General features: G+C 39.9%; 2 protein-coding genes and 2 pseudogenes across 2 annotated transcripts in view; 2 read left to right on the top strand and 2 right to left on the bottom strand.

Moving 5' to 3' along the window:
* Window positions 1–26507, bottom strand: part of LOC146465230 (blastula protease 10-like) — a 532877-nt gene that overhangs the window by 409294 nt on the left and 97076 nt on the right. The window lies entirely within an intron of this gene.
* On the top strand, window positions 3892–6049 carry LOC146465245 (uncharacterized). Its single transcript, XM_085128568.1, has 2 exons — window positions 3892–4010; window positions 5430–6049. Exons 1-2 carry the CDS (start codon window positions 3912–3914, stop codon window positions 5898–5900), a joined length of 570 nt encoding a protein of 189 aa, XP_084984694.1. The 5' UTR covers window positions 3892–3911; the 3' UTR covers window positions 5901–6049.
* LOC146465244 (uncharacterized) lies at window positions 7510–12993 on the bottom strand (annotated as a pseudogene).
* Window positions 19573–26196, top strand: LOC146465243 (uncharacterized; annotated as a pseudogene).

The following is a 26507-nucleotide window of genomic DNA, read 5'->3' as shown; positions in this document are numbered from 1 at the left end:
TTTTCTGCAGTGAGTTGTACGCCTTCGAAATTAAATTATTTCGCATACACAGAACGACGCAATATTTCCCAAATCATTCCAACAGATATTTAGAGATTGTAAAAAAAGATTTCTGTGTTTTAAAAGCGGTAGAATGATTTGTTTTTGCACGCGAGGCTCTCAAACCCGTGTAATAATTTAGCGCCTCAAATGACGTTTTTAACGGATTTTCGTTATTTGCATTTTTCTTTGATATAAAAGGATATTTTACCGAAAAAATTATACAGTGATTTTAGTTATATCCTGGCCTACTGACATTAAAAAATGAAAGGAATCGAATTTTCCACCCTTGCCACGAAATTTAGAATTTGTCTGAATTTGTTAGAATTTGGCGCTCTTAAGTTGCAACGATCATTCACTTATTCATTCTTTCTTTCACAGTTCAAATACAGCTGTGTATGAATTTTCATATATTCACTTTCATCTCATTACCTCCACGGGTATATCATGTTTATGTACGAATTCCAAAATGACCCGCTCCCAGTTAGCTTGATAGCACTGCATTGTTATTTTTATTTTGGATTTTTACGGATTTTCGTTTTTTGCATGTTTCTTTGAATAAAAGTATATTTTACCGAAAAAACTATACAGTAATTTTAATTATATCCTAGCCTATCTGACATTAAAATATGAAAGAAATTTAAATCGAATCTTTCACCCTTGCCGCGATATGTTTGATTTTTACGGATAGGCGCTCTTAAGCATTAGCAAAAAGACGAACGGTATTCGAGACCATGACCCGTCTGCTATGCAGGTGTAGTGCTCTACCAATTGTTCTATCACGCCAACTTGGAGCTGGTCATATTGTGAATTCTTCAAAAAACTCATTAATGATTCATTAGCCCATTGACCTATCAAATGGTCGATAATACATCACGTGCAGTGGCTTTATATCGATAAACCTCCGCCTTATTAGTGTGCGGTGTTTTATCAGCTGATAAAACGCTCCTCATTACAATGCGGTGTTTTTCTCGTATGCTAATTTCCAACGTTCACAAAAGCAGAATTGTTATGAACTCTATTGACACACGCTTTTCCAGGAATGTTTTTGATCCCATTCAAAAAAACGCGCAGCACGTGTTTTATCGGGTTTAAATTCACTTGGCTGCGCCTCGTGGTTTTAAACCCGATAAAACACTCCTGTTCGTTTCTTTTATACATTACCATAATATACCCGTAGAGGTGTGATGAGATCAAAGTGAATATATATTAAGCGAACTGGAAAAGAAAGAATAAATAAATGAATAATTATCGCAGTTTTATACTCAACTTAAGCAGTAGCGGAAAGAAAGGCTGAAAAAATTCAGGCTTGAAAGTTTGCTGCTACTTAAGCTGAGTTGCTCTTGGATACGCCTCGAGCAGTGACTCTTACGCTCTTTTTGGGCATCCTTACGCGTGCACCAGTAACACGATAGGTGCACGATACACGTTTGCTATTTCTTAAATCTGTCAACGCTTTTAAAACTGAACTTTTTTCCCTTACCGAAAACGCAAAATGAAAGAATTTTTAAAATTGTTGGTCCCGAAAGTGGTTGCGGTCGATTCAGAAATTTGAGCAGTGGTCACTAACGAGAGAGTCTCGAAAACAGTATTCGGAGAGAGTTGACAAAAATGTTTTTCAACGAGAGTGGTCTGTTTCAAAAGTCCATCACGTATTTAAGTTTAAGTTTAAGTTTAATAATGCTTTGTCATGCTAGAATATGTACAATAAAAATGAAATTACAAAAGATATAAAAAGCGCAGGACCGGGGAATAATTGGGGGAAACTAAATTCCCATACAAAGAATAGTTTCCAATATTAAACATTCTATAAAAATTGAAAAAAAAAGAAAAAAACATTAGGTGAAGTGAAGAATTTTATTTCTAATTATGCTCCGGTACGTACCTCAACATTTTGTAAACATTTTAGAGAAAGATCGAAATGATTGGTTGAAATAAAGCCCCTCAGGGGGTTACTCGTGTGGTGTGTCACATATTTACAACCATTCGGTCTTTAAATACATTCTGATCTAGAAAATACATTCTTCTGGTCTTTTAAATACATTTTGAGCCTAGATTTAAAATACTGAAAGCATTTTAAATCTAAGCTCAAAATGTATTTAAATATTTGACTGTAAAGATCTTGATATATGTATATTGTTTTCTTTTTCTTTTATTGAGGGAGTTCTCGCATAGGGCTAACCTCTAAACTTCCTTTTCTACTTCTGTTTTTTATTTGTATATATAGTCTGCTTCTGGAATAAATAAAGTATTTATGTATGTATGTCTTTAAGTGAAGTACTTAAATTAAAGGCCAGTGACTCAAATTTTGTAAACATTTTGACAAATGATTTAAATAAACACCCTTAGGACACTGATAATTGTTTTCAACGCGTGTGGTGTGTCACACATTTTTACTAGCAACCATTCGGTCGTTAAGTGAAGTCAAGAATTCGACGGTCAGTGTTTCCTCCCTACTTAAATTAAAATCTTATTAATTTCAGCACACTTCTTTGAATTGTTAGCAGGGTGAAGACTTCGCTGAGAAGGTGGTAAGATTAAAAAACGAATTATCACTTTAAACTAAATGTAGCCATTCGGCATCAGATATAACAGCTCATATAAGAGACCTGTTGATTCTTGAATTGTTTCCATCAGTATTTTAATCACAATTCGGTCCATGCGTGTTTTCGCAATATAAGTGAGTTCTGATAAATTCGAAACATCCGCCTGAATTTTGAAACACAGTTACCGACAACTCACTGTTTGCAGCTTTTCATGTTACTGATCAGGACCCTTTTTCTTGCCGAGTTTTTGCCAAGGCCACAGTTTTTTTTGTAACCTAAAACTGGCTTCATTTTTCATGCTCAGTGTTTGTAGCTTCAATCCGATTTTCCTCAAACAGATTTACAATACTTGAATAAGCTGGTCAAGCTTCAAGCTAGAAGGTCATTTATTGAAAGCCACAAATGATCTAGGACACCAAAAATGAAATAGCGTTTGTTAGAATGAATAGCATTATCTACGAGGTATATGAAAGCCCATGCATTATGGGTTATATCGTTAAAATGACGAATGGTAACACAAGTCACAAACCTCTCAACAGTTAGAATTATTGCCACCGCATTGTTTAGATTAGTAGCTCGTCCGAAATAATACGTACCAAGGAAAGTTTTCCTCGCCTTCTGTCGTTGATCTTAACATCCTTATAATAATAACTTCAGTTTAAACTAGGAATACTACCTGTGATATATTAATAACTTCATTTTAAATGAACGTTTATAGTAGGCTATTTTGTCTTCTCGCATTCCTTTATTTAAAGCCATATGTCGTTGAAAATAAATACAGCTCCTGTTAACCAGCATCGCTCTGATCCTTGATACTTGATAAAGCATAGCTTTTTAGCATCATATCATAATTGATTCTATTTAACTCTATCCGTGATATACTATAAAATGATTAAAAACGATAAACGGGACAGAGCTGAACCATTAGCTTTAGCAATGTTTCGATGCTTAATGACTTGCAGTAATAAATAAACAGTTTTCAGTTGGTAAATTATTGACTTTTTCGCTTGCCTATGTACAAGGTTACCATATTTTGCATTCTTCAAAAATCGCTTTCACATAGTCTCCTAAAACGCTTTTTATTTCCTTTTTTCTTTACTTTGGTGTCTCCTTTTCTCTCAGATATCCACATATTAATTCAGAACAACCTTTGCCCATACAAACAGGTCCTATTTTTCTTTTAAAAAGGTAATGGAGCAACAAACGTTGCTTAATTACAATATGGTGTAATAAGGAGAGTAGATTGAAAATTCATAAAATTCAAACAAACATTCATTTAAAAAGACATATCTCCCTTTCTTCTTAGATCAAAGAAAATCAAGAGACATGAAGCTATCTTGTTTCTCTACTTTGGCTCTACTTGTTCTACTGTTCATCACTGGGATTGATGCTAGAGGAGGAAAATTGAAGAAATTACAAAAAGAGGTTAGCAATCACTGTATTTTCTCAAACATGGCAGCGTTTATTTCGAATTTATGATACATACATACATACATACATACATACATACATACATACATACATACATACATACATACATATACTTTATTTATCCTCGAATTTACAGAGTAGCTTAGAGTAGCTAATATCTTCGAGAAAATAAATACTAGAAAGAAAGAGTAAATAGACAAAATAAAATAAAATGAAATAGAATTACAATTACAATTCTATCATTATATATACACTATATACATACAACATTATATACACTGTGGAAAGGCCTCATAATTAAGGAACTTTTGCTTGAATTTAAGTTAACTTTTCAAAGTCCATAAACTGAAGCTTAGATAACTTATTTACCATAATGCCAAGGAAATAACTGGACATTTCAATACACGTTTTACATAAATCAGCCCTTAGACTTGCTTTAACTTAACATTGGGCATAAATTTTAGGACCTTTCGATTACGACGCGGATATTCCCCAGGATATTCCCAAAGGCTGAGTTCCTTTGAATTAAAAGAAACCACACCACGTGAAATTCTTGCCGTTATTAAAACTATGTCGTCTGAACTAGATGGTATTTCGCGTTTGCTAATAAAGGAGGCACTTCCGATAATTTGTAATACCTTGACGGTCATGTTTAACAAGTCAATTGAGCGTAGTGCTTAAGGACGGTGCCTGCTATCATTACTGCGCATACGTTCTGCGCATCTCGTGATACTCGGGTTTCCTATAAGTGGTGCCTACTCATAGAGGGATATTTTTGCGTGGCTTAAAACTATAAAGAGAAAGCAGAACTTAGCAATTGCTCTTGGTATCCAAAAGAAAATTGCGGGTTGCCATGTATTTTTCGGAGATAATAAAGCCTTAATTTGGAAGAAAATGCCATAAATTGCTTGGTATTTTACTGCTTTTTAGAATAATTGTTGCTTAATTATCTCTAAAGAATGCATGGCTAACCCCAATTTTCTTTTTGGATTCCTATAGCCCTTGCTAAGATCTGCTTTTCCCGCATAGTCATTAACCGCAAAAAAATACTTGGGTATTAGTAGGCACAATCCTTAAGCTGGCAAAAGTTATACCGAATCGTAAGGCATATCAAAGGATGATTTAAACACCTCTCGACCTATCGCTGTGCTTTCATCAATCGCGAAAATCTTTGAAAGGATTGTTTACAACCAGTTTATTCTAATTTCAATCAACACAGTCTCAAAAAGACCTTTCTGAGGGAATGAGGTATCATTTTCTGCAGTTGAAAGAGTGAAACTAACGCATTTTAAGAAACAAAGCACGGGAAATGTACAATGACTCTGACATAAAATTTATACATTTTTTGGTTCCTAGAAGGATAACCAACATAACTTGAAGCCAAGCTTAGCTATATCATGCGATTTATTCCAGGTTTCCGAACTCAAAGCTCGGCTGGACAAGGCCGGCCAACCTGGGGGCTTTGCCTTACTCGATGATAATGGCCGTCTGCCTCAAGACCGCCTTGATGCTGGATACGACAAGTATTCGGCATACGACTTGGCCTGGCAGTCACTGCACATGTCGGCCGCTGCTGCCTGCAGAGGAAGCACCGCCTCAGGAGGAAGTGGGCCCTGGGGTAACGCAGTAATGGTGAGAAATACCCATGACAAGAAGACCTGCACTGAGATCTGTGCTCCAACTGCGTACAGCACCTGCGATGCAGAGGTTTCCGTGCATGGAAAAAAGGGAAAAGCCGCAGAGAATGGGCAGATCGTGGGCTTCTTTTACAACTACGGATGTAGCGGTCGAGTAAATGGGGGGAACGAGGTATCCAGTTCTGACGAAACCATCATAAATTACGATTACGCCTATTTTAGCTTCTGTTGCTGCCGAAAGCCCTAAACAGAAAAGTGTTCTTGGCGTTGCTGCTAGCGGGGCATTGAAACTATAACGGTGATAAGGGTCGATAGAAATACGGTACATTTATTGTTAGAATGTCTAGGGAAAAAAGGTGGAAATTAAATCAAATAAATTAAAGCTTTTAATGGTAAGCCATTTTTCTTATTTATTCATAGTATTCAGTATCAAATTTTCACCTCTCGTCATCTAACCTTTTAAAACTATTTGGCTCTAAAACGGGGTTTTCCGAGGTTGAACACGTTGTATAGAGAATCTCATGCGAGTGTCGAAGTTCTGTGTACATTGGAGAGATACGGCGACTTTTATGACCAGATGAGCAAAGTCAGGCTGACAAAGAATGATATATATAGAACAAGAAAAACAACTTTCCCCTACCGAACAGCGAAAGAAAAAAGAAGGCCTAACCACGCCACAATCTAAATATGCGTCTTGCAAAGTACGTTGACCTCATGAGGCCTCTTAGAGCGGATTTCATTTGGGTGTTCGTAAAACTAAATTAAACCAAAGTAATTATGTATTTTGACGAATCACAAGAGACTCAAACAGCGCACTCATCTCGTACCCAGATCTCACCACCTGACCGTGGGAGATCTGGGTACGAGATTAATTATTGGTATCCTCCTCCCTCCCAGTCGATGTTTAATCTATAAACCCAACTACGTGATATCCCACAGTTGCCGTTTTATGGGAGTGGTGAGGGTGGGGACACCTTTAGGGCTAAGCCTCTCCGTATATCCCACTTTATGGAACTGACCCGACACCCCCTCCCCCCCCCCCCCCCCCCCTTCAAGAAAGAAACATTTGGCTGTAGGCGAGAACTCTATTATGAACAAGATATGGTTGTCCTTAAAAAAAATTCACCACTGCTTTTATGGCCAATAAAATGCCCTGGGCAATAAACTGCTACTTCTACTGTTACGCAATCAGTCGACACCATCGCCTGATGAAGACCAGCAGTGTAGCGGTCGAAAAGTCGCAATCCACATCTATGTGACTCAATCGTGAGACAAACGATTAAACTCAACTATCAAAATACTTGCTCTTAAAGTGAAGATTCTGTTCTGTTTAATTCAATTCAGTAATTACAGCGAAAGTCACTCACAAGTTGATTTTTCTTGATCGTCACTCAAAACAGATCCGAGTGCTTCAAGCGAAGATGGAAGCATTCTCATGAAATCCATCCCATCCATCCCTCTACGTGTATGTATCTGTTTTAGTTAATTTTTAGTTTTCCTTTGCTGTTATGGATGTTTTCCTTTGTTTTACACTCATTGCCATCCATAAGAACAAAGGAAAACTAAAAATTAACTGAGATAAAAAATTAACTACAACATGTCCATCCATTCACATCTTACATAATCTATTCATTCAATCACCCAAGCATCCCGATTCATTCACTGTTCGTTCATTTGCTTATTCATTCATTCATTCATTAGCCAGCACGAAACGTCTACAACTCATAACACATTATAACGAGTCACAACCTACAAAACTTAAAGTTATCCTTAGAAAGCTGGTTTAAAACCTTAAACGTACTATTCTCTGACTCCAGGATTTGACGATTTCCTGTTAAAACAGTTGGATCCTAATTCAACTCCTCAAGTGAGATTACATGATAACAGCGTAGTAATTCCTAGTTTTAATATCTATTCCATTAGTTTCTCTGTCCTTGTGTGTGTCTCTTGTGAATTTGCACTATCTTGCTGACCTGTAATTTATTTTCATTTAATGCTGATGTCAACTGGCTGCCAGACCCCGGCAGCCCCTATGGTTATTCCAGGAAGCCAGTACTCTAATTTTATTTCATATCTTTTTGCAATTAACTTAACATAAAGCAAGGGTACAAATAAAGATTGTTGCTGTTTTGTTGTTATAACGTGGAATGTTTGGCTGAGATATACAATTAGTGTCAATTTCGATTAAATTGTTGCAAACAAGCAATTACGCCGTGATTGCGATGGATTCTGTGATTTTTTTTTTTTTAAGGCTGACAGTCATTTCCTTACGAATGTTTGGTATTATCAGCAGATTTATAAGGTAAATTAGTCACCGTAAAGACATTCGAGTGCTGACGTTTCGAACGTTAGCACTTCTTAAGATCGATTAAAGGAATCTAAAGTTTTGACTGAGTTTAGAGTTATGTTACAAAGTGTTTCTGAATCACATTTCTATGAAACTCACATTTTCGATACATTGATACATCGAATCTATTTATGAGCCCTCTTTCTTGTTTAACTCAACATTAAAACTTGTCAAGCTCACAACGAAGTGTGCTGTTACTTACTTCATTTTGTTTTCGAAATTTGCCGTGAGAGCGTTTGTTAGGTCAAACCTTGGAGTTCATGGGAGGTAAGCGATCAAAAAAAATTGTACAGTGGGTGATTAAGAAATATTCCATTTCTTATCTCATTCACATTTTCAGAAGGTGAATACTGGAACTCCCTGCTGAACAACATCAGATCACTGAAGTGCGCATGCGCCGTGGTTCCAGAATCCCTCTTCCAACCTATGTCGTAAACCGAATGGGCAGTATTCATGAAGTCAAGAATTCTATTCTCTGCTAGAGTACGTTCCAGTTTCATCTCGCCGTTTATAAACAGTCTCACTCTACAGTCAGCACGACTCCAAGTTGTTGCCACGTGACTCCACCTGGCGACAGGCACGACATTACTGTAGGGAGACAATTGATGTTGCCATGGTTATCAACTCAAGTACCAAGTAGTTTACTGATCATGAACAGATGAGACTACAATTGCAATAAATAACTTATATGTGTAAATGATAGATTTCTCATAAATGGAAATGGTCTGGTAGGTAGCTTCCGAAAAATATGAGCTGGTGTTGGTTTAGAACAAGGGTTACAATTAAGTTACAGGCTTTCAGTTAAGGGGCTGGGTTAGTGTTTATGATTTATGATAAAACGCTGGCTTAGACATAGCTTGCCTCCGAAGGATATACTGATCTTTAATATTTTTTAGTTACTTTAAAGTATAGGCATGGAGGACAGGGGTTAGAGTGAGGTCAGATTTCCTAGTTCCCACCTCTCCCACCTCTCCCCAACTTGGTGCTCCTTCCCCACCCCACTGCCTTTGCACATTGTCGCTAGTCTGGGAATTCTTCGCTATTATTTTTTGTCACCCCCGCCATATCGAAAGTGCTATTTTACTTTCGCCTTCTTCCCCAATTCGTCCTGTCACAGCAGTTCATACCCTCCCAATATAAGCCAGATGGGATATGACTTACTTTGCATCCATGCACAAAACAATAAGATCCGCACCAGATTGGTCTCTTACATGGGCGCACAGGGGACCATTTGTCTCCATGTAAATTCGGAAGGAGAAAGGAGAGGACCAGTCCCCATCAGTAAATCGGCTTCTGTGTATTCGGAAGCACCGCCAACTTGATCCACAAAGCAATGGTTAAGTTTTTGTTGTGGACAGGTATAGAAGGAGTTTCAGCGTACGTCCCATGACTAACATCCAAAAATAGAACGGTTCAGCCATCTTGCTGTTCAAATTTTGCTGCTCCTCTTAAACTACAAGAAAGGGTAAAAACGTATAAGACCTTTAGTAATTTTTTAGTTCATAGTTGAATACACTTCTGCAATAGTTGGCGGTAAGATCCAGAAGATACAATGACGTAATTTTCATCGTGTCCAAATAACGTGACTCCCCGACAGAAATCAAACCCATGACCTACCGCGCCGTGACCACTCGGATGCTTTATCGAAAGCTCTAAGTACTAGTGTGGTGGTACGTTATAAATACTTATCATTGACATCTCTTATCACATTTGAGCGTCCATGACATTCTTACTGATCTTTAACTGTTTGCAATATATTTAGGCTAAGTTTTAAAAAATATTTGAGATAGTACGCGCGCTCTCATTGGTCGATAGGTGTGTTTAGATGAGAGTATGTAAACACGGTTGTGACGTCACGCTTTCTGTGTCTCCCGGCACAACTTGAAAACATTTTAAAGCTTTCGCAAGACTCGCAAAATAATTTCAAGTACAACTGTTAAGGAAATGGTGAAAAATTTCCCAAAATTTTGATCGGGGTTTGCCTATCTCCTTCCCTCTAAACCCGAGGGAAAAAAAGCAAAAGAAAGAAGAACCACAGCGCTTTGCCTGCCTCGCTAGACGACCTCGTCGAGGGAGCTCAAGTGAAGACGACGAAATATGCAACAAATACGCAGTAAAAATTTTTCAAGGTAATTTTTGCATCTGAGTACCACAATAAAATTTCCTAAAAGACATTCTTTATTCAAAAAATGTACACGAAAACGAACACTTAACAAATAAAGTAGCCTCGACTGTGCTCTGTTCTGTTGTAAAGCACACAGGAAGTGGCTAGAGCACGAAAGAAGTGTAGCAAGCTGTAAGTTGTTCACACGAGACGTAGTCGAGTGTTTCTCCCTACTTCTTGAGTGCTCTAGCTGCTTCCTAAGTGCTTTACAACAGAACAGAGCACAGCCGAGGCTTCTTTATTTCCCCCCGCATTCACCCTCATTTTCAAAACCAACTTCATTTTCCAAACGAACAGATCTGGCGTCAGCGTGCATCTGTACTCTGATAAAGCACGCTAAAATAAGCCAATCACAATCCTTATTAGAATGTTTCAAATGATTTGATTGGTTGAACAACACGAAAGCTGTCAGACATGTCAAAACTAGGCATCAAAGTTTACAAACTTTGCTCAGTTCGAATGTAACGCCAGTAGCGTCAGCGCTTCTTCAGTTTTCCCTTTCAAAAATCAGGATGGAAAAGTAAATGTTCATTGAAATCAGGTGGATTTGTGGCTCGTGAAAATCTGGACGTCATCAACATGGCAATTCGAAAACAAACTACTTTAAAGCTCGCGGCCGGTAATAAACCAACTGCTGCGCTGTGTTTTGTGAATAAACAACAGTCGAATTCACGGGAGCAAGAGGAGTGCTCGAACTGTTGACACCGTTAGGAAAAGGGCTGCTGTGACTGCTTCAATGCTCCAGAGAGGATATCTGAACAAGCTGTAAGTTGTTCACTCGAAGGGCGACAGTTGTAATTTCTGAGGCTTGCTTCACTGCGGTGAGCGGAGGTGGCCATGATGCGGCGTGATAGAACTTGCACCAAAAATGTAAGGATCTTGTAAGCTTATATATTTGTGTATTCGTTAGCTAATTAAATTTTCAGTTCTCTCAATTTTTTGTTTGATCTTTTTGTACGAGAATATAGCTAACGAGCGTTTACGGGACCTTTTAACACTTGTTTAAGCTTGTGACATTTTTACATCTTTCGTTCTAAAACTTGAGCTGTCCATTTTATGCTATCTTTGGTGTTTATCGTCTCTGCCTTCGATGTAATTTCGACCATTTCGTGGGTTGACATGTTTGCAAATCTCGGTTTGTTTATATTTCTACTTGGCTCTGTGTTTTAGTCGCTAACTTCTTCGGAAACTTCACTTTCAATCAGCGTGTTATTTGTACTGTTTTTTTACCTTGTATGCGCACAGGATGGTCTATGTTCAGCTCGTTTACGTTTTCTAGGTTATAAAAGACGTCTGGATCGAAAAATTATAATAATAATAAATAAATAAAACCGAGAGGGAAGTGCAGGAATTTCACAAACAGGGTGATGGCGTGACACCGTTGCTCCGTGCATCTGTACTCTGATAAAGCACGCTGTTTCAACCAATCAGCGCGCGCGTTATATCGAAATTTTATTATAAAAAACTATATGCTACAGACTATAAATCTTTCAAATCAAACTTTGTACGGCCGGTTGCCGTGTTCTTGCTGTCAAATTTGTTTAAAATGTATTTTCTCTGAGACTTGCTTAGCGTAATAATCTACTGTTACGATTACTATTACCAGCAACAACTTAACAGTCTGGATCCGCTGCTTGTGCTATGATTCCTAAACAGCAAAACTTCACAAGGCACGATGAGCGACTCGACTTCTCGGCCATCTCAGGCTGCCACATCGGGAAAGTTCACGTAACTTTCAAGAGCGACCATGCACAGTGACATTCATTTTCAGCTCAAATAAACTCCTCATCTTGAAGTTCTTTCCTTACAGAATCGTATATTTTGAACATTTCTTCTAGTTTTCACCGAATGTTCGGTATTTTTCTGTAAGATTTACGAGAATTCAAAGCTGAAATCGCCGTCATCCACACGGGGCGCCACAAATTTCAACTTGATTTTGACTTTTATAACGCAAATTTTGATTGTTTCATGTGTTGTCAGATGCGCGTTTTCATTGGCTAGTAGCAAAAATGATTGTCCAGAGCGTGTACTGAGAACATCTATTTCAATCAAGAAATAAACAAAATTTCCCTTCATTTGTCGAATTATCTTTTTAGAAATATTTTATAAAAGCCATATGTAACACGGAAAAAGTCCTCTGTTGCTTCATTGTATTTTACTCGCACTTGAAAATGACCTCGGAGAGGTCGAATTGTCGTGATTTTTAGCGTTAACTTTTATTACAAAAAGAAAGATAAATAAAGAAGGACGGAAAATGAAAAATGATAAACGAGAAAGCGTGATATGATGAACATTACATTACATTATCTTAATCCTTATTTTGTTGCCAAGTTTAAAATTTACCTAGCACACTAGTCTTGTTACATGTTAACCTAATAAGCAACCGGCCTACTTCCCCCAGTGGTTATTCCTCAGTGATCTTGGGGGTATGCAGTACGCGTAACACATATGAAGTTAGTACGTGGCCTCGCTGGCAACGAATTTCTCTGTAGCTCAGTGGTTAGAACATCCAACCTGAACGTGGAATGCTATTGATTTTATTCCCGTCGGAAACTCAGATTTAACCTCCCTGATGATTGTCACAAACACATATCAGTCTGTGGTATTTCTCTACATCATCTTAACACAGAAAACCGCAAAAGTTCATCTTCCAAATTGGTACTCTTAATCCCAACGAAATCAACGAACGCTTTTCATTTGATTAATTTATTCTTGTTTACCACATTACCATGCTCCCACCAGTAGCATAGCTCCACTGCTCACTATATAAACCACGTACAACCCATAATTCCTTGATTCGCTCTGACGAAGGGATAATGCTCGAAACATCAGAACTCGAATGTCCTTACAGTGGCAAAATTACCTTATTGACAAAACCAACCTTAGAATTGTGTCTGTCTAACACTCGTGGCGTGATTAACAATGCATCTTTCTCCGTTCATCGCCGACCTTAGAGCGCACCATCTCGCTTTACTTATCACTTTTGCTCGTGTCTTCTTTTCGGGCGTGATAATTTCCAGTTCAAATAAATCAGGGCATGAAAAACAAAATGGATTTTGCAGCCTACCAGGCGTAAATTCGGAATACAATCGCTAGTTTAATTTTTGCTCAAAGGACTTTTTAGGACTTTTTTTAGTTTACAGGAGAACTTGTTTTTGGTGACGGCTTATCATTGGAGAAAGATTGGGTTGATTTGACGAAAAACACTTTCCAAAAAGAACAAGGAGGCGGCGGCGGGATGGGAGGGGGAAATTGTCGTTATCTTCTAGCTTGCGAGCAAGCTCTCTATTATAGGTCAGCCAAGAGAGGATTGGGGCGTGGACGATTGGGCTCCTCGCCCCAGCTCGCGCTATATCCACTTACAGTCTATTACTTTCTGGATATTGCTTCCTTAGGATCGTCGCTACTTGCGATGAAAAATAATAAAGGCCAAAAAAATTACTGAAATGATATTTAGGTGTTCTTTTTTTTAACCACATAATTTTGACTCATAGGATAGATATGTCATCGATTTTGCACGCAGTACGCGTCTTGTTTTTTCAGTTTTTGGTAAACGTATCCAGGAAACCTATTCCAGTCTTATTCAAAGGAAGTAACTTGATAGCATGCGTTTATGCCTGAGTAGCAAAGCTGGTTGTGTTCATCGAACATGTTATATGTTATAATCCTGAAATAAACTCCTTGAATATATCCTGAAGAATCTAGTTTGTAGTTCACTTTTATTTGAAATTTATGTACCCGAAACAATTTGAGACAAGTGAATGAGTTTCCTGCATTTTTTAATGCTTTTTAGAGCTCAAGGTTGTTGAAAACAAGCCTAAAGCCTTCACCGAACCACCCACTGAAACGCGATCGCAGCTGGTTCTGCTCCTACCTGCTGTTTGATCACAGGTTTCAACCCCGGAACCGGTTGCAGTGTATGGCGCCCTAAAACTTAGGTTTGCCAAGAGAAGATAGAACATCATTACGCTGCTCGAATTAAGTTTATTTTTCATTTTCAAACCTCCCTCCGATTCATATAAACCCTCGATGAAAAGAAACATTAAGCAAATACCCTGCTAACTTATGGGAAGAGATCGTTCATTCACAATATCCATTTCAGATTGCCACTGAATTTTCATCGAACACTTTCTCGACTCATTGCAGCAAAAGCAGTACAGTTGTAATTCTCACCAACGCACGGTTTTCCATCTTGGGTCTGTTCTGGAGGGCTTGAGCACCTGAAGCCACCGACAGTGTTTATGCACAGCTCAGGCGAGGAACAGTTGTGTTCTCCAAGCAAGCATTCATTTTTATCTGTTGAAAAATATTTGACAAATATGGATTTTAGTTAACAATTATTCACCTCAGTGTCGGTGAATAGTGATGGATATATCCATCACTTTCTCCGACACTGAGGTGAATAATTGTTTTAGTATATACCACACAACCTGAATAACTAGCGGACCAAAACATTCCTTTATTTTTGACAGTATACCGACAAATGTTGGCAAATTTTAAAATCTCGCGCGCCGCGCGGTTAGTCCGGCGTAAGCGATTTCTTATTAAAGAAAGTTCCGCCTCGCTTTCTTGCGAACAAATAAAACGTTTTGAAGTTGGAAATATTAAAGTTTTATATTTGACCACGTCCGAAAGAAAACTCCCCATACTACGTTTTGTCAAGCAACTTGCGTTGAGGTAAGGCTATTGAAAAGTTGTCTTAAAGAAATTTGGTAAGCTTTATTGCTACACCTTGCCAGTACTTTTCAGACTATTTATGTTCTTTGGCTGTTGTCAACCAGTCGCCTTATGTAACACTGCGTGTAAAGAATGACAGGGTGATTGAGCTTTAAAAAGTGTGTATTGGAGGAGCAAACATAAAGATTGACTTCCTCTCTTCATCTTCTAATAATTCTATTGTTTTCAAACTCATGGGTCTAAAGTACAGGCCACTGTGCTAAAGAAAAATAAACTAAGCCACAATTTTCCCCACGATCTAAACGACATTTTGGTAGAATGACTAGGGCTAGGACACACTTTTGGTGTTGTTTATTCATCTGTAGCACAGTGACCTGTAATCTGACCTGTGGAATGTGACCAGTAGTTTAGACCCGCCGTTTTCAAACTCAAAACAAACAAGCCAAACCAAATGTGTTTCAAATTGTACGTTTATTCTACTTGGTAGCGGCCATGAACGTTTTCAGCTTTTCAACCAAACAAATCCGATCACGTTTTTAGCTTTTGACACAAATAATCTCTTGCTGTTTCTTGTAAGAATTAAGAATTTCCTATGTAGCAGTAGCACTTGATGTCCAAGTATTTTTGGCTCAAACAATCCGGCTGAAACAGTCAAACTCCAAAGAACCTGAAAGAAGTCGTTGTTGTCGTGGCAATGCAAAATGAAGAAACCAACTAAATGCGCGCCCAGCCAATCAGGAGCAAGTCAGTTTCGCCGCTCGACCAATTAGGAGTAAGTAATTTGGCCCTCGCTGAAAGGAAAATTAAGAAAACATGGCCTCTGTTTCGACCAATCAGCATTCAGTAATTTTGCCTTCTATATTATAAGACCAGTAATAAGCCGCTTTCACTAATTGCCTCTTCATGCCTCTTACAAGCTGTCAGGCTTAAGTACACAATCTTATACCCAAAGCTATGTATTCCTCTCTCCGAATAGTGAGAAGATAAAGGTACGGGATTGTACACGACATTGAAAAGAAGCTAATTTCACGTGACAGGTTAAACGCCTATTCAAATTTCAAAGACGTGGGTGACAAAGATGTGTGCATTAGATTCAACTAATTGATTCAAGCCAATTGAAGAGGGAAGAAATTGGATATACTGACACAAAGCGTAACTTGGGGCAAAAATACAGAATACAGTCAACTCTCTCGTAAGCGGACACCCTCGGGAATTGAAAAACGTGTCCGTTAGTAGAGCTGTCCGCTTACGAGAATTATTCCCGTAAGCGGACACCAAAGAAAAATAGGGTGGATGTCCGCTTACGGGAGAGTTAATTAGCGGGTGTTAATTGTGTTTTATTGCGTAGACAAAAATAGCAACTGAAGATATAAAGCGAAACTCTTTATTGATGTCAAATGTTAAAACTCGAAAAAATATATATATACAGTATTTCTTCTACATTTAACAAACCGTTCAACGGGACTTATTGCTGCCGTCCATATATGTAACTCTGGTGCTTCTTAAAAACATAACTCTTCTAACAAAACGTTCAACGGGACTTACTGCTGCCGTCCATATATGTAACTCTGGTGCTTCTTAAAAACATAACTCTTCTAACAAAACATTCAACGGGACTTATTGTTGCCGTCTATAAATGTAACTTTGGTGCTTCTTAAAAACGTAACTCTTCTTACAAAACGTTCAACGGGACTTATTGTTGCCGTCTATAAATGTAACTTTGGTGCTTCTTAAAAACATAACTCTTCTTATAAAACGTTCAACGGGACTTACTGCTGTCGTCCAAAAGGTATATCGTGACCAGAGAAGGTTTGCTTGGTCCTATGACAGTTAGGAGAAATAGTCCGTTATGGTTGACTGCCTCCTTGCCAATAGAGACTTCAGTCGCATGTCTACTAAGACATCATTGACCTTGGTAATTGCCTGGACTAGCGGCTCGTTTCCTTGCCAGTCAGAAAATGCCGCTAGCCTCCCAACAAGTTCCAGCGCCTGTTCCGCAGATGTAATTTCCGGAAGTTGCAGGGGCTGGTCATATTCCTCATCATCGTCGATTATCTCATACACCTGCTCTTCGTTGATAGACGCAGCGATTATTTCTTGTCGCACGGTATCTCTCCAGTTTGGAAGTGTGGTATCCACAGGTGGCTCAAAGGCCTCAGCTTCGTCATCGAACGCTGACATGTCTAGTCCTGGGGAAATATGGCTTAGCAATTCAGGAATATCCATCAATTCTTCTCCCTCGAACGGGTCGTCATCTTCTTCAGCATTGAGATTTTCAACAGGATACATCCCAACTTTCTTGAAGCATTTGGAGACGACTGCAGCTGGAACCTCTTCCCAGGCGCTGACCACCCATCGTACAGCCATCAGCAAATTAACGGACTTGACAATCTCACTCGCAGTTTTCTCTCCATCCATTTGGCCAGCAACATATCGCAATAGCTTCCGCCTGTAGTACGTTTTCCAAGTTTTGATGATTCCTGCGTCAAGAGGCTGTGTGCGTGACGTGGTGTTTTTCGGCAGGAACTCAATTCGGATGTTGGAAAACTTGCCTTTTAGGGAGGGACAATGACAGGGAGCATTGTCGAGAAAGAGTATGATGTTACGATTTTCCCGCTTCATCTTGCTGTTTAACTGGGATATCACATTTTCCATTATCTCAGTTTTCATCCATGCCTTTGCGTTGCTGAAATACTGAGCGCCACACGGGCGCGAAATATCTACAAGGTTTGCAACACAATGGGGCTTCTTGCTGCTTCCGATAAGAACAACAGTATCCTTTCTTCCGTCGGCGCTCACAAAGAAAGCGACAGTGATCCTTTGCTTGGCGTTCTTTCCTCCACGACATCGCTTTCCCTTCTCTGAGAGAGACTTGCTTGGAAGCGCTCTCCAAAATGCCCCAGTTTCGTCTTCGTTCCATATATCGGCAGCTGCATATCCCTTGGTCAATTCTTTTACACGTTCACTCCAACTTTCTACCGTGTCTTTGCTAACATCCCCTTCCTCGCCAGTGATATTGAATTGCGCAATGTTGTGCCGTTGCTTCCACTTAGAAAACCAGCCTTTTGTTCCTTTAAAAGTTGTCACGCCGAGTTGTTTGGCAATCAACCTGGCTTCTTCTTTGAGAAAAGGCCCATCCACTGGGATGTTTGCTGCTCTAGCCTTGACATACCAATCCCACAGTATGCGGTTTATCTCTTCATACTTTTCGAAGTTGTTTCGTTTGATCGTGGAGCTGCCATTGGACATCCATTCATCCATAATTTTCTCTTTATCAGCAATGATCTTTGCTATTTGAGTTTTTCCGCAAGCGAACCTCTTCGCCAGCTGCCTGATGCTTTGCTTTTCATCTTGTGAGGCACGGATCACTTGTACTTTCTCATTTAGGGGTAAACACTTGCGGCTCTGACCATCGTTTGTAGCCTGTCTTGCTTTCTTTTTCGCCTTACTCGAGCTGCTTGCTGTTTCCACTTGAGGACTCCCCTGTATTTGATTCACTTGCTGCTCTGGACGATTGACTGGCTCCTCTTCTTTGAATTCTTCATCTCCGATCAGGTTTTCAGCAGCAATTCTCTTGTCGAAACAGGGCAAACACCAGGCAACAGCAATACCTGCCTTCCAACCTGGATTTTCCTCGTCCGCCCACACCGAACAATCACTTGACTTATTACAAACTGGCCTTTCGCACGTTAAACAAATATATTTTGTAACGTTCGCGTAGTTACTGCAGCACGACATATTCACAGCAACCTACACGTGTATAAACTCGCCAATGCACTGAATATGGCAGAAAATCACACTGATTGACACGCGAATTACGGGATTATATTGTAATCTGTGAAAATTACACGAAGCAGTGTACTGTATACAGTTAGTATCCACGACTACAAACTACAGTAATAGAGATACTGTATTTCAATCAACAGGATAAAGCAAACGAATTTTTATGGTAGAATTGATACTGCACTCGTATTTTTAAATGATGTTAGCTTTCTGTAAGAGTTCTGGAAAATTTTCACACCTCTTACCGACAGTTTAACAGGCTAAAAGTACCGACGTCAAGATTTTAGGAAATTAAAATGACCTGCCCACACACGTACAAACACTAAATTTACTTTCATTGAAAAAGAACCCGATGACAAGCAACAACAGTAAACACACGCTGTGAAAAGAGAAATTACGGACCCCATTTTGCTGTGATCTCTTGACTGTAGCTGTATAAAGCGATGGCAAACAGGATGACAGAATCGTACGTAATGGTTGAGTCCTACATTCGCGGTTATCATGTATACAAAGATGCGGCTGGCTGGGATCCACAACTAAATGAGGAAAGGGCCCTCAAACGCGAGCCAAAGAACATCAAGGACGTGAATGCGGTTGCTGTAGTAAGGCCTAATTTAGAAGATTGCAGTCTTGAAACCACAGCCAAGGAACACGCTAACACAGTGTCTGGATTCGATGAGATACTTGGTCACATTCCTTTGTAGACTGTTCACAGCCCCCCTATTTTTCCGTGGGATTAGACCGGTAGGCTTCGATGGAACCGCCGCCATCTTTGTTTATATAAGCGAGCGCGATCTGGGGAGAGTGTCTAAACTTCCGAGGGGAGCGGGACTCCCCCCCCCCCCCCCCCTCGGTAGTTTAGACACTCTTCCCAGATCGCGCTCGCTTACACCGAAGCGGAATCCCACGGAAAATAGGGGGGCTGTGAACAGTCTAATTCCTTTGAGGATGGCTGAATTTGTCACCAAGTTTTTAAAGCGCGGAACAAACAAAGGGAAAGCCATCATAACGGGTAAACCTGTCAACAGAGGAGCTGGGTACGGCATCGAAATTCCTTGTAAATACGTTTTTTATGGTGATGTTGAAACATCTTTACCGTGGCTCAAGTCCAAGCTTGATTATCTGGGATACAGTGTTTGGTACAATCAGTGATTGAAAACAGAAACAAGAAGTAAAGTAGACCATGACGAACGTGGCCATAACTAGCCCCTTCACAGACGTTTATTTTTTTCGTAAGATATTGGCGAGCGCCAATATCTTACGAAAAAAAAAACGTCCGTGAACAGGCTAGGCCATAATTAACGTGACACTACAAATGTTTCGTCGGACTCTTGTTAATGTCAAACGAACGGACAGCTTGCTTTGCCGCGGACAAATTGAAATTTGTAAAAAGCGATCCCCGCTGTTCTGTTGCTCTGTTAAAGGTCATATTTTTGTTGATTTATTGCAAATTAAAGACAAATTTCATTGCCAAGAGTCAATTACGTACATGGTGTGTCCGCTTACGAGAGAGCGTAAACAAAAGAAAAATCCAATTTTCATTTTCAAAAGTGTCCGCGTCCGCATACGAGAGAGTGTCCGTTTACGGGAATGTGTAAATAGAAAGCTTGACTGGGAGGTAAAAACGGGGATTTAAAAAGCCGTCCGTAAGTAGAGCTGTCCGCTTACGAGAGTGTCCGTTAGCGGAGAGTTGACTGTAAATAGGCCACTCAGATTCCAGTGGATCAAATCCTTTCGCGCCAGTCCACCTGTTTCCGGCGTGGTTAACCCTCCTACCGCAACCTTGACTCCGCTTTCATAAAGCCACCGTGCATAAGCTTCGCATTCTCTTTCTCTTCGCACATGCCCGCTTTACCCTGTTCACCGAAATGTCGAAGTGCCGCACTTCATCCCGCACTTGACCTTGGAAACGTAGGATTGGCCGACTTCGAGGACAAAACCCGGATACCGTCTCCCTGAAGAAGGCAGCCTTGGGTAGACGGTCATCCGGCAGTCAGCATAGGTTTCTGAACCACCTGAGCCGCCTGGTAACGAAGATTGTGTGCGTGCTGTCACATCCGTGTTGACACAAGACCTCGTCATTCGATGCTCCATCTCTCCAGCTGACCCCCAAGGTTCGCCTCAACTTTATCAGATGGAACGGCTAAATCTGGTGATCTGCTTCGTATACAGCAGCATTGATAGTGCGCACGTATTGTAGTCTGCGATTTTTTTGTCTCCAACCTCAACTTCCGGTTCGATTTCCGATTTCGCAGTTTTTTCGAGGCAGCTAGCAGCGCAACCGAAGCGGCTGTTGAGTTTTGCCTCCATATTCACGTTTCTGGTGACGTATGATCTCAGGTGGCAGAATTGCTCCACAATGGCCAGCTTCCTGCCGTTCATGCTTGTTCTCAGGCTCTTCAGTTGCCGGTTGGTCCGCCACGGTGCACTCACTGATCTTAAGCCTGAAAGTAGTACATGCAGCGGCAAGGCTTGCAGGTTCTTGGATGTGTGAGCGACCAGAGCACCATCATCAACAAATTAAAGAGCAGAATAAGAGAAAATAAAAAGGGGAACATCGTGCCTTGGGACGCTAGGGTCATTAGGCTCTGGCTATTTACCAGGGTGCTAGGAGCATTTACGTTACTTAGTTTGTTTAGTCATCCATCCTCCATCCATCCTTCCTTCCCCTTCCTCCCTAACTCTCCCTCCTTCCTTCCTTCCCTGGTCCTTTCCCCCATTTCTTCATCCCTCTCGGTCTCTCCTCCTTCCATTTTTCCTTCCTTCTTTCCTTCCTTCCTTCCTTCCTTCCTTCCTTATTTTATTTTATTTTACTTATTTTCTTATCTTTTGGTACCACCTTGTAAACGTCATTTCCGCCACTCCTATGTATTGCAACATCCTCCACAATATAATATTGTAATTTCTACGAGCTGCTAATATTTCTCGCACTGACGCTCTGCCAACTAACCGTTGCAGGGACGTTTTTAAACACCCACCTATCGTCGCTTACAGACGCACTTCTAACCTTCGCGACATTTTAGTTAAAGCACAACTACCAGCTGTCACCGCTCCTAACAGCACTAATTTACCACCAGGATCTTTCCGCTGTGGACAAAATTGCGCCACTTGTCCTTACATTACTAACGGTCTTAAACACTATACATTTTCTTTCACAGGTGAAACCCGTATCATCACTTCACACATAACCGGTAACACCAAAAATTTAATCTACGTGGTACAATGTAACCACTGCCATTTACAATACGTAGGTGAAACTAAGCGACGTCTCAAAGACAGATTCAACGAACATAGACGCCCAGTTGACAAACCAACCACTGTTTCTGAACATTTTCTTTCTTAACCAAACCACTGCCACACTGATATGCAACTTATACCACTTGAAGTTATCCACTCCTCATGTGATTATTTCAGAAAAGACAGAGAGTCTTTTCTTATAAATTTAGCGGGGACCTTGGAACCCCACGGTTTAAATAGACGTGATGAATTGTAATTCTTTAAATTTTTTCATTTTATTATTTTATTTTATTTTATTTTATTTTATTTTATTTTATTTTATTTTATTTTATTTTATTTTATTTTATTTTATTTTACTTATTTTCTTATCTTTTGGTACCACTTTGTAAACGTCATTTCCGCCGCTCCTATGTATTGCAACATCCTCCATAATATAATATGGTAATTTCATTTATATAATTTAGTAACATCTAAACCTGAAGAAGGTGGTTTGGCCAGCCGTATTATTGTTTTGAAATATATTACGATGTGTCAGCCTTCCAGTAGTCTTGGGACTTCTCATCGTCTATTTTTCAAGTTTGGCGGATTAGATCTCCTGTGAGATCCAACGTACAAGCAAGCAGGATCTTTGTTCATGGCTTTTGCACTTTTCAAAGTTTTAATTCAAGCAGCCTAATGGCGTTCTATCTTCTCTTGGTAAACCTGAGTTTTAGGGCGCCATACATTGCAGCCGATAGCGGGGTTGAAACCTCTGATCACACAGCTAGGACCAGCACCAGCTGCAATCGCCTCTCAGTGGGTAGTGAGGTGAAGGCCTTGGTCTTGTTTTCAACAACGTTGAGCTCTAAAACGCATTAAAAATGCAGGAAACTCATCCACTTCTCTCAAATTGTTTCAGGTACGTAAGTTTCAAAGAAACGTGAACTCGCGAAACACAAACACAAACTAGATTCCTCAGGATATGTTTAAGGAATTTATTTCAGGATTATCGACAAGATTTCATCCGATTCCTTTTTTTCTGAGAGATTATAATATGAATCTTTTTGGATGCCACTATTTATCCAATTTATTTCGCAGGGTTTTCTCTCCATTGGAAACTAGATGGTACGGACAAACTTTTCAAGTAAGCACTGATAAATTTAAGCCATGCTTAACACTGATATAACCATGTGTGGCTCAGTTATTTTTGGGGAATCCAGACTTAGTCCCTAAAATAAGACAAGCTAATATTCCAATTATACTTGGAAATCTTTCCGATCGAAACGTTAGTAGAATAAACAAGTTCGCTCATTGTTGCTGGAGTAACACAACATGTCCGATGAACACAACCAGTTTTGCTATTCACGCATAAACGCACGCTATCAAGGTAATTCCCTTGAATAAGACAGGAACAGGTTTTCTGGATACGTTTACCCAAAACTGAAAAAAAACCTAAAACAAAGACGCGTACTGCGTGCAAAATCGACGACCATATCTATCCTATGTGTGAAAATTATGTGGATAAAAGAAAAAACACCCAAAATATCATTTCAGTAAATTTTCTTTTTTTGGCCGTTATTATATTTCATCGCAAGTAGCGATGATCCCAAGGTAGCAATATCCAGAAAGTAATAGACGGCGGGCAAGCTCTGTATTTTGGGTCAGCCGCGAGTGGATATACCGCGAGCTGAGGCGAGGAACCCAATCGTCCCCGCCCCAATCCTCTCTTGGCTGACCTATAATAGAGAGCTTCCCGCAGGCTAGAAGGTAGCGGCAATTCCCCCCTCCCATCCTCGCCCCCTCCTCCTTCGCCTCCTTCCGATTACTCCTTTTGGAAGGTGTTTTTTGTCAAATCGAACCAATCTTCCTCCAATAATAAGCCGTGACCAAAAACAAGGTCCTAAAAAGTCCTTTCAACAAAAGTAAAACTAGGCATTGTTTTACGAATTTTACGCCTGGTAGGCTACAAAATCCATTTTGTTTTTCATGCCCTGGTTTATTTGAACTAGATTGTGTCACGCGTGAAAAGAAGACACGTACAAAAGTGATAAGTAAAGCGAGATGGTGCGCTTTAAGGTCGGCGATGAACGGGGGAAGATGCATTATTAATCACGCCATGAGCGTTAAACAGAAAAAAATCTAAGTTTGGTTTTATCAATAGAGTTGATAAGGTAATTTTGCCACCGTAAAGAGATTCGAGTTTTGATGTTTCGAGCATTATCCCTTCGTCAGAGCGAATCAAAGAATTATGGGTTGTATGTGGTTTATATATTGAGTAGTGGAGCTATGCTACTGGTGGGAGCATGGTAATGTGGAAAACAAGAATAAATTAGTCAAATGAAAAGCGTTCTTTGATTCCGTGGGGATTAAGAGTACCAATTTGGAAGATGAACAGTTTTGCGATTTTCTGTGTTAACATGATGTAGAGAAATGCCATGTGTTTGTGAGAATCATCAGGGAGGTTAAATCTGAGTTTCCGACGGGAATGAAATCAATGGCATTCCACATTCAGGTTGGATGTTCTAGCCACTGAGCTCCAGAGAAACTCGTTGCCAGCGAGGCCACGTACTAACTTCATATGTGATACGCGTACTACATACCCCCAAGATCACTGAGGAATAACCACTGGGGGAATGATGCCCAGTAGGCCGGCCGCTTATTAAGTTAACATGTTACAAATGTGCTGGGCAAATTTTAAACTTGGTAACGAAATGAGAAGTAAGTTAATGTAATGTTCATCTTATCACGCTTTCTCGTTTATCGTTTTACATTTTCCGTCCTTCTTTATATATCTTCTTTTTTGTGATAAGAGTTAACGCTAAAAAAACGACGTTTCGACCTCTCCGAGGTCATTTTCAAGTGCGAGTAAAATACAAAACTTAGCATAAATATATTACAAACAGTTAAAATCGGTAAGAATATCATGAACGCTAAAATGTGATAAAATATGTCAATGATAAGTATGTATAAAGTATCAACACACTTAAAGCTTTCGATAGAGCATCCGTGTTGTCACAGTGCGGCAGGCATGGGTTTGATTCCTGTCGGGGACTCACGTTGTTTGGACACGATGAACATTACGACAATGTATCTTCTGGGATTAGCGCCAACTATTGCATAAGCGTATTCAACTATGAACTAAAAAATTACCAAAGGTCTTATACGTTTTTACCCTTTCTTGTAGCTAGTTTAAGAGGAGCCGCAAAATTTGAACAGCAAGATGGCAGAACCGTTCTATTTTTGGATGGTAGTCATGGAACGTACGCTAAAACTCCAACTTCCATACCTGTCCACAAAAAACGTCACCATTGCTTTGTGGATCAAGTTGGCGTTGCTTCCGAATGCACAGAAGCCGATTTATGGGGACTGGTCCTCTCCTTTCCCCTTCCGAATTTACATGGAGACGAATGGTCCCCTGTGCGCCCAAGCAAGAGACCAGTCTGGTGCGGATCTTATCGTTTTGTGCACGGATGCAAAGTGAGTCATCTCCCATCTGGCTTATATTGGGAGGGTATGAACTGCTGTGACAGGACGAATGGGGGAAGGGGGCGAAAATAGAATAGCACTTTCGATATGGCGGGGGTGACTCAAAATAATAGCGAAGAATTCCCAAACTAGCAACAATAGCAAAGGTAGTGAGGTGGGGGAGGGGCACCAAGTTGGCGAGAGGTGGGAAGTGGAGAGAAAGTCGGTGGGAACTAGGAAATCTGACCTCACTCTAACCCCTGTCCTCCATGCCTATACTTTAAAGTAACTCATAAAATCATAAACCCTAACCCTGCCCCTGAACTGTAACCCTTGTTCTAATCCAACACCAGCTCCTATTTTTTCGGAAGCCAGCTACCAGACCATTTCCATTTATGACTGGAGAAATCTATCATTTACACATATAAGTTATTTATTGCAATTGTAGTCTCATCTGTTCATGATCAGTAAACTACTTGGTACTTGAGTTGATAACCATGGCAACATCAATTGTCTCCCTACAGTAATGTCGTGCCTGTCGCCAGGTGGAGTCACGTAGCAACGACTTGGAGTCGTGCTGACCGTACAGTGAGACTGTTTAAAAACGGCGAGATGAAACTGGAACGTACTCTAGCAGAGAATAGAAATCCTGACTTCATGAATATTGACCATTCGGTTTACGACATAGGTTTGAAGAGGGACTCTGGAACCACGGTGCATGCGCACTTCAGCGATCTAATGTTGTTCAGCAGGGAGTTAATAATAATAATAATTCCAGAGCTCTAGTATTCACCTTCTGAAAATGTGAATGAGATAAGAAATGGAATATTTCTTAATCACCCATTGTACAATTTTATTTGATCGCTTACCTCCCATGAACTCCAAGGTTTAACCTAACAAACTCTCTCACGGCAAATTTCGAAACCAAAATGAATACCTTAACAGAACACTTCGTTGTGAGCATGGCAATTTTATACTGTTGAGTTAAACGAGAAAGAGGGCTCATAAATAGATTCGATGTATCAATTTAGCCAAAATGTGAGTTTCATAGAAATGTGATTCAGAAGCACTTCGTAAAATAATTCTAAACTCAGTCGAAAAAATTTAGATTCTTTGAATCGTTCTGACGCTCATATCCGTTGATAATGCCAAACAATCATAGGGAAATCTTTGTTAGCCCAAAAACAAACAGAATTCATCGC

This window comes from Pavona decussata, unplaced genomic scaffold (assembly GCF_977016875.1).
Source record: "Pavona decussata unplaced genomic scaffold, jaPavDecu1.1 SCAFFOLD_156, whole genome shotgun sequence".
In the NCBI taxonomy this organism is placed as follows: domain Eukaryota; kingdom Metazoa; phylum Cnidaria; class Anthozoa; order Scleractinia; family Agariciidae; genus Pavona; species Pavona decussata.
This window is presented reverse-complemented; position numbering and strand designations above follow the sequence as displayed.

Bases quoted from the DNA above. Each gene is read 5' to 3' on its own strand.
- LOC146465245 (XM_085128568.1), top strand. From the start codon at position 3,912: ATGAAGCTATCTTGTTTCTCTACTTTGGCTCTACTTGTTCTACTGTTC. The intron at 4,011-5,429 runs GTTAGCAATCAC...GATTTATTCCAG, and splicing joins TGAAGAAATTACAAAAAGAG to GTTTCCGAACTCAAAGCTCG.